Here is a 15480-nt window from a genome sequence, read left to right as displayed (position 1 = left end):
AGTGGGGGGCGCTATGGGGGACTTTTGGGATAGCATTGGAAACGTAATTGAGGAAAATATGTAATAAAAATATTAAAAAAATAAATAAATAAAAAAAAGTTTAAAAAAAAAATAAACACTGCAAGGGATGCAGTCCAGGGATTCTCCTGATCTTGTTACACAAATCACCCCCCCCCCCCGGTCCCTCCTCCCCCATGCCTAACCCTCCCCCATCCTCACATGGTTTTCCTTCCCCATGAACCTCAGCCCACGAAACTTCCCTACGGAGCACACAGCACAGGCTTCCGCCTCCTCGTCTCTTCTCTTGGTACTGAGGATTGGACCCAGGCTTTGTACATGCCACGGAAACCCCTACTGCTCGGTTACAGCCTTGTTGTGTTAATTTAGGGTCTTACTATGCAGCTCAGCCTAGCCCCAAATTTGTAACCCTCCTGCCTTGGCCTCCCTCTTGCCCTTTGGTTAATACATGCAGGCGGATTTCTGAGTTCGAGGCCAGCCTGGTCTACAGAGTGAGTTCCAGGACAGCCAAGGCTACACAGAGAAACCCTGTCTCAAACAAAACAAAACAAACAAATACATGTGTTCTATCACAACTGGCTTCTCATTAAATATAATTTAGCTGTAGATTTCTGGTATTTCTGTCTGGCTCTTAAATTGAAACTCATCTGGAATTTTAAAACCTTCCTTCCTTTTCTAAACAAACAAACAAACAAACAAACAAACAAACAAACAAACAGCTGCAGATAACCATAGCTCCCGTCAGAGTTCAACCTCAGCTGACCAGGGCTGTGTTAGTCATTGCTGTTTTTCCACAATTCATGATTCAGAGACATCACTAAGGGCATCATTTAGTCCACAAACCAGCTCTGGGGCACAGGCTCACACTCGGCTCAGTACCTAGTAACCAGGCGTAGAGTCTTCTGTTGAGAGACATGTCCCTTCTCAGGAGTGTCTGGGTGGCAGCTGAGAGGATGTGCACAACATCCCGTCTGAGAAGAGGGATGGCTCGCTCATCAGGGTCCTATCGGGAGGACGGAGAGAACATTACCTCCAGGGAATGAATGCTGAGCAGGCTTCTAACTTTTGACGTGTGGCTTTACTTAACCATCCATCCCCAAAAGATAGCTGTCAAGAGGCTGGCTGTCCCCACACAGCCCCCCCCCCCCCCAGGAGTCAGTCAATGTCTGGCTGCTGGCATTCCATCTGGAGGGATAGACTAAGGTGCAGGGAGCTGAGGGAACTTTAAGGGAGCTATCAGATACACAAGGTCCCTTCCCAGTGCTATAGAAGCAGTATCGCTGCCGGGGGGGAGACTCTTCCATGAAGGCTGTGAGACTCAGAGGGTCATCCAGGGGAGCCTCTGTGTCTCTGAAATTCCAGGGTAGACCCTTCTCTCTATGTCACCCACATTCCTGCTAGTGACCCTAACAAAACCATCGCCTCCCCTGCCCCACCAAGCTGGGTCTAGATGACATCATCCTCTAGCCATTCGTTGTTGCCCTCTCTGGCATGAAGAGGCATCTGTTCACCTCTTCCCAGGAGAAGTCACATGATGCCCACAAAACGAGAGAAGGCCATTGATGGTGTGAGGCGAGCAGAGACTGCCAAGTGACTGAGCAGTCTCTGTGACTAAACTGTTAGGGACACCAGCACCTGCCTTTGCCTTTGAAGTGACAGGGAAGTGTCCAGAAGGGCACACACGACTCACCAGGCAGGTATAAAATGGGAAGAAAAACAGGATGATCTCCAGATTATTTCTTTGCACAAGAACGTTGGCGTCTAGTAGTGAAGCACACAGGGATCTCACCTGAAATGACACATCACAGTGCTTGTTCCAAGACACCTGATACTCTGTGTCTACGCATTGCAGCCATAAAAGTAAGTCACCTAGGCTGGGAGTCTTGACGTGGCATTAGGCCACACAGGAGATGAGAACAGAGCTCTGAGCTCTAGGGAATATGGGGCTATACGCCTACAGGAACCTCAAGTAAAACCAAAGGAAGACGCATGGTCCAGTGGACCCCAAGTCAAGGCAGTACCGACCAAGTAAGTGTCCTCTCTCAATAAAGGCATCTCTCAGTGCCTCAGGAGGGGACGGGCGCACTGAGGCTGAAAGCCACGCGCACACAGGCTTGTGGGGAGGATAGGCGATCCATCAGCTGGGAGCAGACAACTAGAAGTCCTGAACTGGGACTGTGTGAGCCACAGAGCCACAAGCACAGGACAGGTGTGTGCAAAGCCACCCTTTATCAAAGCAATCTCTAAAGAGCTGGTGAGAGTGGGGTAGAGGATGCCAGTGGGAGGACTGCTGGCCCAAGAGAGACGTAGGCTGGTCAGATGACAAGCAGGCCAGATCCACAGGCAGGAAAGTGGGAGACAAGCGCACATGGATCTCCAATATCCCAGTCACGACCTGAGGGGCTCTTCAATTCCATCACGTGGTCCTGAGAAAGATCTGGTGGGAAAGTTCTACCAACCCTCAGCAAAGAGCAATGCCTGCTAGCTTCAGACTTTGTAGCCCATTGATTTAACCTGATAACATTGTTTAAAGTGTGGGTCCACTACCAGGTGGCGATAGGAGGCATGGCTGGGTTGGGAAAGATAAAGGTCTGGAATGCTCACATTACAAAATTTATGGGGAGGTTTGGAGCTGCCAGGGAAGGCAGATGACCTTCACGGGCCTGGAAAAGGAGGCTGAGGAACCCCGAGCTTTAGGTGTGAGGGTAGCCAAAGAGGACTGACTCAGGCAGAAAACAGGGCCAGGAGTCATCAGGACATTGGAGCAGGGGAGGAGGCAGTTTCAACATGAGTGAGGAGGGAGTGACTGATGCAGGGCTTGGGAGGAAACAAGACTAGAGGCACATACGGCAGAGGCTGCTGAGTACCTGTGCGCACAGCCATTGGCTACGGAAGAAACGAGACTAGAGGCACATACAGCAGGGACCCCCAGCAGAGGCTGCTGAGTACCTGTGCGCACAGCCATTGGCCACGGAGGAGCCATGCCGCCAGGGCGGGAGAGTTGGCTCAGTGGGCAGAGTCTGTGCTGCACTTCCACAGGACAGGGCCTGATTTTAGTTCCCAGTACCCATGTTAGCTCCCAGAGTGCCAGTATCTTCTTCTGGACTCTTTGGTACACATTCACTCTCAGTATCTCTTTCTCTGTCACTCTCTCTCTGTCACACTCTCTCTCTCTCACAAACACACACACACACACACACACACACACACACAAAGTATAAAATATTAAATGGAAAGCAAACCATCGTTACGTATGGCAGCTGCCCCTCACCCTGCTTTGCAGCTCACCATCACACACAGTCTTGGAATGTCCTCACTGCCTGCTTCTCCCTGATGGAGAAGCCACACCCACCCCTCTCGGACAGTGAGGCACCTACCGTGAGCTGGTAATCAGTACCCAGCATGTACTTCTGCTCCTTGCCTGGTGAGTCCCTGCTGATGTGGTTCACCACAAACAAGGAGGCAGGGAGGCGGATGGAAGGGCTTGTCAGAACGCTCCCCCACAGGGCAGCATAGAACACCTCTCGCCCCACAACCACAGACAGTCTCAGGAGCAGGGCGTCAGTTCTGTTGGTGAAAGATGACAAGGTTTCAGGTTTCTTTCCACCTTCTGCACTGTGTGAGCACCACCCATGAAGTCCATCCTGAGGAAAAGTCAGGAATATGTGACCAGTCACACATGAGGCACGCAGACCACCTCCAGGGTCTGGGGATGGAATTCAGGTTGCTGGGCCTGACAGCAAGTGCCTTACTCAGTGAGTCACTGTCCCTTTTATAACATTATAAATAGATTTATTTTTAATTATGTTTATATATGTCTGTGTGTCTGTATGTGCATATGACTGCAGGTGCCTGTGCAGGCCAGAAGAGGGCACTGGATACCCTAAAGGTGGAGTTACAGAGCCAAACTCCAGGCCTCTTAGAGCAGCAAGTGCTCTTAACTGCTGAGCCATCCCTCTAGCCCCACATATTTAATTAGTACACCGCGTGCATGTGTGTATGCACGTGTGTGTAGTGTATGTGTGTGTGGCAGTATATATGTGCACTCATGCACAGCAGGCTCGGTTAGGTCAGAGGCCAACCTGAAAAAGCTGGTTCTCTCCTTTGGAGAAGTTCCTCTTCTTCTTCCACCACGTGGGTCCTGGGTATTAGACTCGGGACACCAGGCTTGGTAGCAGCCATCCTAACTACTGGGCCAATTGTCAGCCCCCTTTATTTTGGGATCTGCCTGAGTGCTGGGGTCACAGGTGTCAGCCATCTGGCTTGGCACATCTCTTATCTTCACTCAGTCCTCCCGTGACGTGACGCAGTCAGCAGCTCATGACGCATCTCTTTCAGTGGATCAGGCCTGTTTTTCCAAGGACACTGAAGTGGGGCCCTGCTCTGCGGTGCTGGTGCTGAAAACCACATGCGGGCTGGTGAGAGGCCACCAGTGACTGGCAGAGAGGTCACCGCATGCTGAGCTGACTCATCACTTAGCATTTCTCATATGCTTCCTACCTGCAAGGGAGCAGGGGGAAAGGCGGCCAGGGCCAGCTCACTGTGAGGAGCAGCTCACGGAGTTCCCCAGCTCAGCCCCTGTGTTCAAATCCTGGCTATGGGACTTGGAGCAGGCTTATCTCATCACGGATCTACACTTGGCTAAGAGATGGAGCCAAGAGTCGCTGCCCCTCAAAGAGGTGGAACTGGAATGCTTGTGTGAAAACTCAGCACAGGGCAGCAGAGTGCATACACAGGCTACAGTGCTAGATGTCCCCGAGAGTGCCCCAGTCCCTGTGTGGTCCCAAGTGCCAGGTGATGGTGACACTCAGTTTGCACTGTGAAGACCACCCCACACCAACCACCTTGAGTTTGCTTTTTCGATTTCAAAAAAACAAATAAAAGGAAAAAATACTTCCTCCAAATATATACTACATTTATACATTAAAAACTGATTCTGAGCCGGTGGTGGCGGCGGCGCACGTCTTTAATCCCAGCACTTGGGAGGCAGAGGCAGGTGGATCTCTGAGTTCGAGGCCAGCCTGGTCTACAGAGTGAGTTCCAGGACAGCCAGGGCTACACAGAGAAACCTTACCTGGAAAAATAAAAACAAAACAAAAAACAAAAAACCCCACAACTGATTCTGTTATCCTTAAAAATGAGTCTAGGCAACTAATACAGAGACTCATGGCTGAAGAAAATGTAGAATAAATGGCTGTCGAATGCCTGTCCCAGACAGAGCTCCTATATCACCCTCCTCCCCTGAGGCTCAAGAGGTGGACAGACTGTGAGAGCCAGGGGCTGGGACAGTGACTTCTGGGTGTGACAGGGCCTATGGCCTCACAAGCTCACCCTGCACCCGTAGTCACCTGCATGAGACAGGCAAAAGGTGGGATTACTGACAGTTCATCAGAGAAGGGAAAGCTCAGTGCCCCACCCCTCTGTGAGGGGCTACCTATAGTTAAGATTGCTGATCTACATGGGCGTGGCCATTCCTAGATTGCCCGTACTCCAGCAAATAACCAAGCATCTATGCTCTTCAGGAGTTCAAACTCCATAGGTCACACATAAGGAAGACATGAATGTAGTGGGGTCTTACTGGGATGGGAGACTGAGAGGGCCGAAGGGATTAAAAAATATTGTGTGTGTGTGTGTGTGTGTGTATATATATATGAAACTGCCGAAGGATGAAAAGTTAATACAAGTTTTAAATGAGCCTAAACCTTAAAGTCTCATAAAATATTTGCAGGGAATGACAATTGGATTTTATAAAAACAAGCATGAGGAGGTGTAAGTCAAGCCAAGGGCTCAGGGAAAGTACACAGAATGGTTTTGTGGCGGAAGGTATTGATTGGGCTTCTATTAAAAGCTGACCAGACAAACAGAGCTTGGCTTTGCTCAGCAAGAGCCGCAGTGTGGGGCAGAAGCAATGCTCGACAGCTGCATTATATGATTATCTGGTCAGAGCAGTCGGTGTGTGCCTGGGCCACAGACCTGTCCGGCAGCCTCTGCACTGGGAGGTGAGGCTCCTCAGTGTGAAAGGACTCCTTACCACAGGGTTACCTGAGGAATTCCCTGCCCCGACCTAGATAAAACCCACTGAGCCTGAGAACATACACGTACACACGTATGTACACACATACATACACACACACACACACACACACACACACACACACACACACACACGCACGCGCGTGCGCGCTCCTTACTGACACTGAGCCCTTGGATTTGCAACAGACCATCCCCAAAGTGCAAAAGGGCAGGGTCCACCATCAAAAACCAAGGACAGTAGCTGGGCAGAAGAGATGTAGGTGAGGTTTGGGGTTCCTGGGCTCTTGGGGTCTGAGATGGAGCACAAAGAAGAGAGGAAGGTGGAAAGAGGAGGAAGCTTCCATGGGGTAGGTGAATCATGAAAACAACCACGAGAACCAGCCAACTGGAGTTAAGAGCTGCCCAGATGGAACAAGGTAAATTATAACTTGGAGTTATTGATGAGGAAATAGATAGAGGGTAGATGTCTGCTCAGCTCTAGTGCTGATTAAGGCTGATTATTATAATAATAAAAGTTGTATGAGGCTAACCATTTCCTGCAACAGCAGCAGGAGTTACTGCCGTCAGCCTCTCACCCACAGAACACTAAGAGGGAGTTAACGGCCAGAGGTCAGCAGCCATGTGTGCCCTACCTGTCTGTCTTGACTGGGCTGCCATCAGGTATTCAAGTTTGCATTTCTAACTAAGTGCAGGAGCAACCCTGCACTCCCCTGCTCGCTAATGGCAGCTAGTGCCTGCTAGCGAGAGGACCACAGGATCCCGGAGACTGAAGACCAGTGGGGAAACCTAGGAAGCAGTCTCAAGAACAGATGAATCAGGGTTCTCAACCTAACACTGCTGAGTCGGGGCTGGCTTTGTCCCAGGAGCAGATAATGAACCTACATGGCTGCAGCACTGTAGGCCCCTGCCATATGCAGCAGTAGCCCTTTCCACCCTCCCCAACCAGACAGAGTCCCAGGGCCTGCTGAGCTTTCCCTCCAGGTGAAGAGCCATTGACTGTGCTGTTCCTGTTGTTGGGACAGGGTCTCAGTATGTAGTTGGGGCTATTTTCAAACTCAGGGTGATCCTCCTGCCTCTACCTCCTGCATCTGGGATTACCTGTGTACACTCCAGAGCACTGATTTAAACAGTGGTCTCTAGTATGTCACGTCTCCTTCCTTTTCCCTTTTCCCACTCCCCGTGGATTTTTAAGGCAGGATTCACTGTGTACAGCCAACGTTGGCCTGGAATTGCTCTGTAATCCTGGCTGGTTCTGCCTCTGCCCAGCTGGTGTTAGGATCACATGAGTGTGTCACCACACCTGGCCCCAAATTCTGCTTTCTTACAGCCATCAAGGCACTCACCTCCCCCTGCTCTGAGAAAGGAGTGTTTTCCCTTCTAATCTTGATTTCTTGGCACAGTGAAGTAGAGACGGCCAGGATGATGATACCATCAGACACTGACCAAGAGGCCCGTTTGTTTGCGCTCACTGAGAAGCACAGATGGAACAGTCCCCACCTACATGGAAGCAGTGGGTTACCTCACCTCGCAGCTGGGCCTAGTCCAGCCTTTCACAACATCTCCCAGCACGGATGATGTGATTCTGGCATCCTCCTCTTCCTATCTGTGCGTGAGAATTATTGGCTGGGGGATGTTGCTCTAATCCTAAGGGCTCAGGGGTCTGGTTCTCAAGACTTTCTCAGACTACAACAGAAACAGTACAAAACCATCTTGTACAGCCAGCTCCCTCACTGTGCCTGTAACACACACTCAGGATTACAGGAACCTTGACCAGCAACCTTAGGAAGCTTGATTACCACTTCCCGTGTGTGGGGACACTGGCTTAGCTTCCAGTGGCAGCTGAATCTATTCAGCGATTCATGCAGCTACCCAGCTCTTGGTTCAATGTCAAAAAAATCACAATGTTAGGGGAAAAATCATTAATATTAAACAATATTAACAACTGTTCAAACAAACTCTCACTTATCAACTAAAAGAGCAAACAAGAGCACTCCAACTTTTAACATGCTTCTAAGTGTGAGTAACAGAGATTTAAAAGGATGGCAAGAGACCTTTGGAGAACTAATCAACATGTTAATCTGTCAGAGAATGTACACACAGACACACACAGACACACACACACACACACACACACACACACACACGGTACACACTTGGACCTGTTATCAGAATGTGAATGTACCAGAACTTGCAGGAAGTCTGGTAATGGCCTCACTGCTACCTCCTGTTCCACCATGACTACCAAGTCCACATATCCAAAGCATGCACACATGCTAGCCACCACGTGTGCAGCATCAGAGTCTTCCTCACAAATGTGACTGTAATGTGGGAGATCGAGAACTAAGCTAGGTGAATCCTGAGCATTCCACATGCAAACCTCTGGCATAGTTTGTCCAATCCCAGTACAGATGCAAATGCAGCCTGGGTCACTCTTGGAGTGGACACAGCACTCCAAGCCACTGGGATTCCCCCAGTCTCTGGAGCTTGGGGGACACTCGAGTATAGCTGGGGTTGACTCCTTGCTCCCACATGGGGCCTGGGCACTGCCCTAATGCATGTGAGGGTGATATGGCCAAGGCCTAGGAACAGGAGCTGCAGAAGAGCATGGTGCCAGCACATGGGGTATGTACGTACAGGTGGACAGTCATCACAGATGGGTGTCACATGGGCCCAGTCACCAGTGGCTGATCATAGCAGCATCACTCACAACAGTCAGTATGGACAGGGATTCTTTATAATTCCCCCAAAATAAAAAGAAATAGATAAAAAAGAAAGAAATTTAAAAGGGCTTTATGCACATGCATGGTTTTACATTGCTATTCAGTTTCTCTAACTTCTGAGCTGTCCCCAGACCCAGTGAAAAACTTCAGAGCTTTAAGTACATGTTCAGGTCCTGCCAAGCTGTGCTGAAGGTCTGTGCTGGTCACATGTGGTGGCAAACACCTGTGATCCTAGCACTTAGCAGGCAGAGGTTGAGGTAAAAGGATTGCAGGCAGTTTGATACCAGTTGGGTTACATAATATAGCAAGACCCCTGTGTCAAAAAGATAAGACAGTGGAGCCGGGCGTGGTGGCACACACCTTTAATTCCAGCACTCGGGAGGCAGAGGCAGGTGGATTTCTGAGTTCGAGGCCAGCCTGGTCTACAGAGTGAGTTCCAGGACAGCCAGGGCTGGCTTTGCCTCATTATTCAGAACTGAAAATCCTGCCCACCTTCCCTCCCTCCCTCCCTGTGAATGGAGGCACTCATTAGGAGATGCTCCATTCACATGAGGAGGTGTGGGCATTCACCTGTGTGTGTCTGCAAATCATGGCCTCATGGGGCAGGGGATAGTGGGTGCCCTGTACAACAGCCTCATTTCTATTTAGGACTCTTCTCAAGGTCAGGTCTGTGAGGAATCGAGTGTGCTTGGCCCAGGGAGTAGCACTATTAGAGGTTTGGTCTTGTCAGAGGAAGTGTGTCACTGTGGGGGTGGGCGTTGAGATCCTTCTCCTGTTTGCCTTTGGAACAAAATGTAGAACTCTCACTTCCTCCTGCACCATGCCTACTGGGATGCTGCCATGCTCCTGCCTTGATGATAATGGACTGTAAACCTGTAAGCCAGCCCCAGTTATATGTCCCTTTATAAGAGTTGCCTTGGTCATGGCATCTTTCTACAGCAATGGAAACCCTATCCAGAGTACCAAGAGTGGGACATTACTGTGATAGTCCTGACCATGCTTTTGTTTGGAGGAATGTGGATTTGGGGACTTCGGAGAGCAGTGGAATGCTTTAAGTGGGGCTTGACAGCCCATCCCAATAGGAATATAGAAGACTTTGTTGCTGAGAGTGGTTTGAACTGTGCGACCTGACCCAAGAGGTTTCAGAGAAGAATTTTAGTGTGGCCTAGAGACTGTTCTTGTGATATTTTGGTGAAGAATGTGGCTGCTTTTGCCCCTGTCTGTCAGAAGAGTTTATCTGAGGCTAAGGTAAAGATATTTATACTAACTGTATTGGCAAAGGAAGCCTCAAAAGAGCCCAGCCTCAAAAGAGCCCAATGGTTTGTCTCATGAGAACCATTTTGATCGAGTGTAGCAAGCATTGAAAGGAAAATTACAGAATGTATGGATCAAAGAATAAAGGAGCACCAGGAAGGGGAATGGAGCTGAATCCTGTGTTCAAGGGGAGTGGTGGCCTCCAGACAGCATCTCACCCAGCTAGGCTTACTGTTGGGGTTTGCTGTTGACCAAGGAATAGTTCTATCTAGGCCTTATTATTATTATCTGGTTAATTGCTTTCTTTTTCCTTTTTTTTTTTTAAATAACCACTTTTTTTAAGATTTATTTATTTAACGTATATAAGCATCCTATTGCTGACACACCCGAAGAGGGCATCGGATCCCATTACACATGGTTGTGAGCTACCATGTGGTTGCTGGGAATTGAACTCATGACTTCTGGAAGAGCAGACAGTGCTCCTAACCACTGAGCCATCTCTCTAGCCCCAGTTGCTTTCATTTTTAATCTGAAATGAACTACAGTACAGAAATAGAGGACACGGGCTTTTGATCTGGATCTTGAGGAGTAGTGGCCATGAAAAGCTTAGGCCCAGGCATGGTGTTCATGCCTTCAATGCCAGGAGACAGAGACAGTCAGATTTCTGAGTTCAAGGCCAGCCTGGCACAGAGCAAGTTCCAGATAAAGAAGTTTAAGTCTAAGAGTGGTGGTACATGCCTTTAATCCCAGTATTCAGGAGAGAGAGCAATGCAGATCTCTGAGTTCAAGGCCAACCTACAGAACAAGTTCCCGACAGATAAGAGCCTGCAGCCCAGCCATGATCTCCACCAACCTTTCATAGATCTCAGAGCCTTCTTCCAGGCCCGGCAGCAGGCCCACGAGGAAGGCCTGAAGACTGGGCAGGAGCAGTTTCTGCAGCGGGAGGAAGTACTTCTCATACAGGCCAAGCAGCACGGGCCGGACCGACATGGCGGCATAGGCCAGCAGGGGGAACAAGCCACAGCTTGGGAAAGACAAGAAGGGCAGGGAAGAGCAGTCAGGACCCTTGTCACAGACTCCACAGGAACAGCAGGCAGAGGGGAGCTCTGGGGTTTGGTTTGGTTTACATTTAGTTGCTGGAGATGAAACCCAGGGCCTTGCATAGGCAAAGGCCAAGCTCTACCCTAGTCCCGGATGGGAGTTTTAAAGAGCAGCTGGAACCATTTAACTGGTGACAGACAGATGCACATTTGAGATGAGATTGTTACATGACACCATTAAGTATAAAGCAGGCACCATCCGGGTCCTCATTACACACAGTATACATGGAGCCTGGGGGCAGGTGTTTCTGAAGGTGGCCAGCTCCTGGTGACGGCTTGATGACTAGCTGCTGTGAGGTTTTTACCCCCACACATATTTTGCCGCCACTTTCCTTTAAAACTTCTTGGGAATTCCATGTAGCTCCTGCTCTTCCTGTCCGACATACAAGCAGGCACCGCTGCACTGGGCCTATCAGTGCTGGGACCGATCCCAGGGCCTCGTACATGCTAGGCAAGCACTCTGACAACTGAGTGCCAACCCTGGCCCCTTGCCTGTCATTTTCCAACTGAATTGAAACACGGCTCGCCCGCTGACGAGAGCGCTAGAGCAGGAAGCAGCTGTACCTGTACAAGAACAAGTCCCTGGCCAGCCATTTGGTTCCCACAATCTTGAAGATGATCTCGTAGGTTTCTAGGGCTTTTAGGTGAACACCACTGGGCAGGGCAGGATGCAAGCACTGAGCTAGCCTCTTGCTGATGATGAGTCGCCGTGGTAACAGGGAATACTTCAGGTTGCTCTGGAGAGCCTGCAACACAAGGGAAGGCAAGTGAGAGGGCAGCTATGCCGCTTACAGACAAAAGCAAATCTGTGGAGGTCAGAACACAATGTGGGGCAGTGAGACAGACAGATGGACAGACAGACAGACAGAGAGGGGTCACACAGACAGACATTCGTGAAGGCTCCAGAGACTCAAAGCCAGGTTCTCTGGGGCCTTGAATGTCTGGAAAGGCCCTGCCAATGCTGGAAAGGAGGCAGACAGCTTCTTGATGATACCATGGCACCGCAGACAGACAAGGGCTGTATACACCTCTATTCCAAGAGACCAGCAGTCCCATAGGGATGAAGGGACACTCACCAGCAGGAACCAGCACAGACAACCTTCCCTTCCTACGAGGAGCCTACTGTGTGCACAGAAGCTCTGGATATTGCTGGCTCAGGAAGAAGGGGGTCTCGTTCACCCCATGTTCTTCCGCTCAGCTACCCAGCCATGCAGTTTTGTGTGGGTCTTATACATGGGGAGACAGCAGTTTCTGGCATCTCTACCAACTAGGGAATGTGTCAGGAACAGGAAAAGCACACTGCAACCCCACTAAGATACGTAGCAGCCGTACCCTCAAGCATGCGGGACACAGCCTTCTTTATACCATAGTTTTTCAAGCTGGGAATATAGTTCAGTGCTAGGGACTACGCTTAGTGAGTGCAAGTCCCGGGCACTGAAAACAAACAAGAAAACCAGGTTCCCAGAGACTCTGCCTTATAATACCATCTGACAGGGCTGTGTGGCAACCCACACCCCCAGGTTATTTGCACATGTGTATCTGTACTGAGATCATGCAGGGTACACTCCAGGTTTTCTGAGAACCACTCAAAGGACCCTGAGCATGGTTGTAGTCTGCCTGGCCTACTCCATCTCCACTTTCTTTTTCTTTTTTGGGTAGGCGAGTGTGTGTATTTGCACAAGTGTGTGCATGTATTTGCACAAGTGTGTGGAGGCAAAGGTCAACATTGGGTGTTTTCCTCAATCATTCTCTACCTTTTATAAACAAATAGAGACCTCCATTTCCTCTGGGTGGCGGTGCACATTCTATAATGAGCATGTGGTAGTCACAAGACAACTTACAGAGGTAGTTTTCTCCTTCCACAGGTGGGTTTCAGGGTCGAACTCAGGCTGTCAGGCATGCATGACAAGTACCTTTATCCTCTGAGCCCTCTCGCAGTCCTCCATCTTATTTCCTGAGACGGGATCTCTCACTAACCTGGAGTTTGCTAAGCTCCTGCAGTGGCCTGTGTTCACCTCACTGACATGGATACTACATGGGCGCACTGCTGCACCCCACTTTTTCACATGGGTTCTGGGGTCACCCCAGGCCCACAGGCTGGTACTATAAGCCCTTTACCAATGGAGCCACATCCCGGGCCTGTTACCTCACTTCTTAACACCAAACTGTCACAGCATGGCAGTGTTTGCTTTCTGCCTACACTTGGCAGCAGCTCCCTCACCAGAGTGCTCCTCTGCCCACCAGTGACTCAGCTCAGTCCTCTCCTCTCCTAGGGAGGGAGCAGGGACCCCACAGAGTGAAGGCCGTCTCATACATCTCTGCAGATGTCAGCATTCCAGACAGCAGAGCTTGACCGGATCTAGGCGGCCTGGAACCCTTGCTGTACCAGGTATGTTCCAGCCCCAGGTCAGGATGGCTGGCCCTGGGCCATGTGCCCTCGGGGCCACGACAGGTTTCTGCCTATACACAAAGATATTATATATCCACCTCTAAAATGAACTCAGATTAGGTGAGAGTTAAAGGATAAACTAGAGATTATCAACAAGTATAGCAGCATCTGTTCTTTGGTAGGGTGCTCTCAAAATAGGATTTCACTGTGCAGCCCGGGCTGTCCTGGAACTCGCTCTGGAGACCATCAAGAAGTATCTTCAAAGGATGAGGCTGTAGCTCAGCTGCTTGGGTGCAAACACCTAGTGTGCGTGAGGCCCTGGGTTCAGAGCCCTGCAATGGATACAGCAGGCATGGTGACACATGCCTGCAATCCCAAGAGGCATGGTGACACATGCCTGTGATCCCAAGAGGATCAAAAGGTCAAGAGAATCCTAGATTACAGAGAGAGTTCCAGACCAGTTTAAGGCCAGCTGAGGAGATGAGATCCTATCTCACGGGGAACAAAAGTATCTTGATACATTGTTTGGATCTTGATACATTGTTTAGATCTTGATACATTGTTTCGGAAGGGTCTAATTGCCTAAAACTAAGAGAAGTCCAGCAGAATAAAGCATATACTTATTTAAAAACAAACACAATTGCAGCAGCCACTTAAGTCACAAGCTGTGGTGAGAGGATAGGAACACCAACAGATAAAGCAGACAGGAAACACATGTGGGCAGTGAACAGGAAATAGCACACATTTTGTGGGTCATTTTCAAACATACACAACAGGCAGAAGACCAGGTGGCCATCACCCTGCTTGGCAGATAACTTAGGTCCAGTCCTAAAGGCACAGCACTTAGATTTCTCTGAGACCAGTGCCTGACTGAGAGCAGCAATGAGCTCGCTCCTCAATGTGTCTTCTCAAGTCCACACCAAGTTTCCTGTGTGTTCTGTGTGTCCTAAGGACTCTTGCTGTTTGTGGGTTCAGCAATGGCACTCAACAACACAGGCAACTGGGGCTCATGATATACTCAAGCCAAGACCGTCTGTGGAACTGTGTGAGTCTTCTGGTATAGGCTTCAAAAGCCAATTTGAAGATCGTCAGACACCTACTCCTACCTTTAGGCTCATAATCCATGGCTGGGAGGACTCATCTCTCAGCCCAGGCCCCTGAAAAGCACAGGCTGACAGAGGAACAGACCACACTGAGGAGTCACTGAGACCTGGGGGCCTATCTGTTGCCAACCTTCCCTATCTTGACTGACAAACCTCTTCTTATAGGTGCTCCTTATCCCCAAGGATCTAAGATCTCTATGGATGCCTGAGATATTAGTACAAGCCATGGGTATTCCATGGCCTATGTATTCCACATATACCCGGATAATACCCAACTTACAAATTAGGCTCTATAAAAAGCTGACAACAAAGCCAGGCAGTGCTGGCTCAATCCCAGCACGTGGGAGGCAGGGGCAGGGAGAGATCTGTGAGATCAAGGCTAGCCTGGTCTACAGAGTGAGTTCTAGGACAGCCAGGGCTACATACACATAGAAACCCTGTCTTGAGAAGCAGACAAACAAACAAACAAACAACCCAAAGCTGACAACGCTGTAAGGGGACAACTGTCATAGCACCCTGTAAAAGATGTTAATGTCCTATGATGCTCACACTTCCTGTGATGCCTGTGTGGTAAAGAAGTAAAGGACATGTGCAGGCATGGTGAGGCAGTGGGAGAGTCACTGCAACATGGCAGTGTGACGACACTACAACCAAAATGCCGGTCAGAGGTCAGTTCACATCCTGAATAGACTTAACATCATTGAACTATAGTCCCAGAAATGTTGAGGGTGGACCCAGGCTGTGTGTGCCCCCTGGTGAGGGTGGACCCAGGCTGTGTGTGCCCCCTGGTGAGGGTGGACTCAGGCTGTGTGTGCCCCCTGGTGAGGGTGGACTCAGGCTGTGTGTGCCCCCTGGTGAGGGTG

The 15480-nt window shown here is 49.8% G+C and overlaps 1 protein-coding gene across 1 annotated transcript in view; it reads right to left on the bottom strand.

Moving 5' to 3' along the window:
- Window positions 1-15480, bottom strand: part of Dop1b (DOP1 leucine zipper like protein B) — a 283094-nt gene that overhangs the window by 244638 nt on the left and 22976 nt on the right. The window contains exons 3-7 of the mRNA XM_029470323.1: window positions 11690-11871; window positions 10879-11049; window positions 3396-3585; window positions 1709-1807; window positions 898-1021 (exon numbers count right to left, since the gene is read on the bottom strand). Of these exons, the coding sequence (XP_029326183.1) occupies window positions 898-1021; window positions 1709-1807; window positions 3396-3585; window positions 10879-11049; window positions 11690-11871 (766 nt within the window). The remainder of the gene's footprint in view (window positions 1-897; window positions 1022-1708; window positions 1808-3395; window positions 3586-10878; window positions 11050-11689; window positions 11872-15480) is intronic.

This window comes from Mus caroli, chromosome 16, assembly GCF_900094665.2.
Source record: "Mus caroli chromosome 16, CAROLI_EIJ_v1.1, whole genome shotgun sequence".
Lineage (NCBI taxonomy): Eukaryota > Metazoa > Chordata > Mammalia > Rodentia > Muridae > Mus > Mus caroli.
The sequence above is the reverse complement of the archived record's forward strand: the minus strand, read 5'-3'. Positions and strand labels throughout refer to the sequence as shown.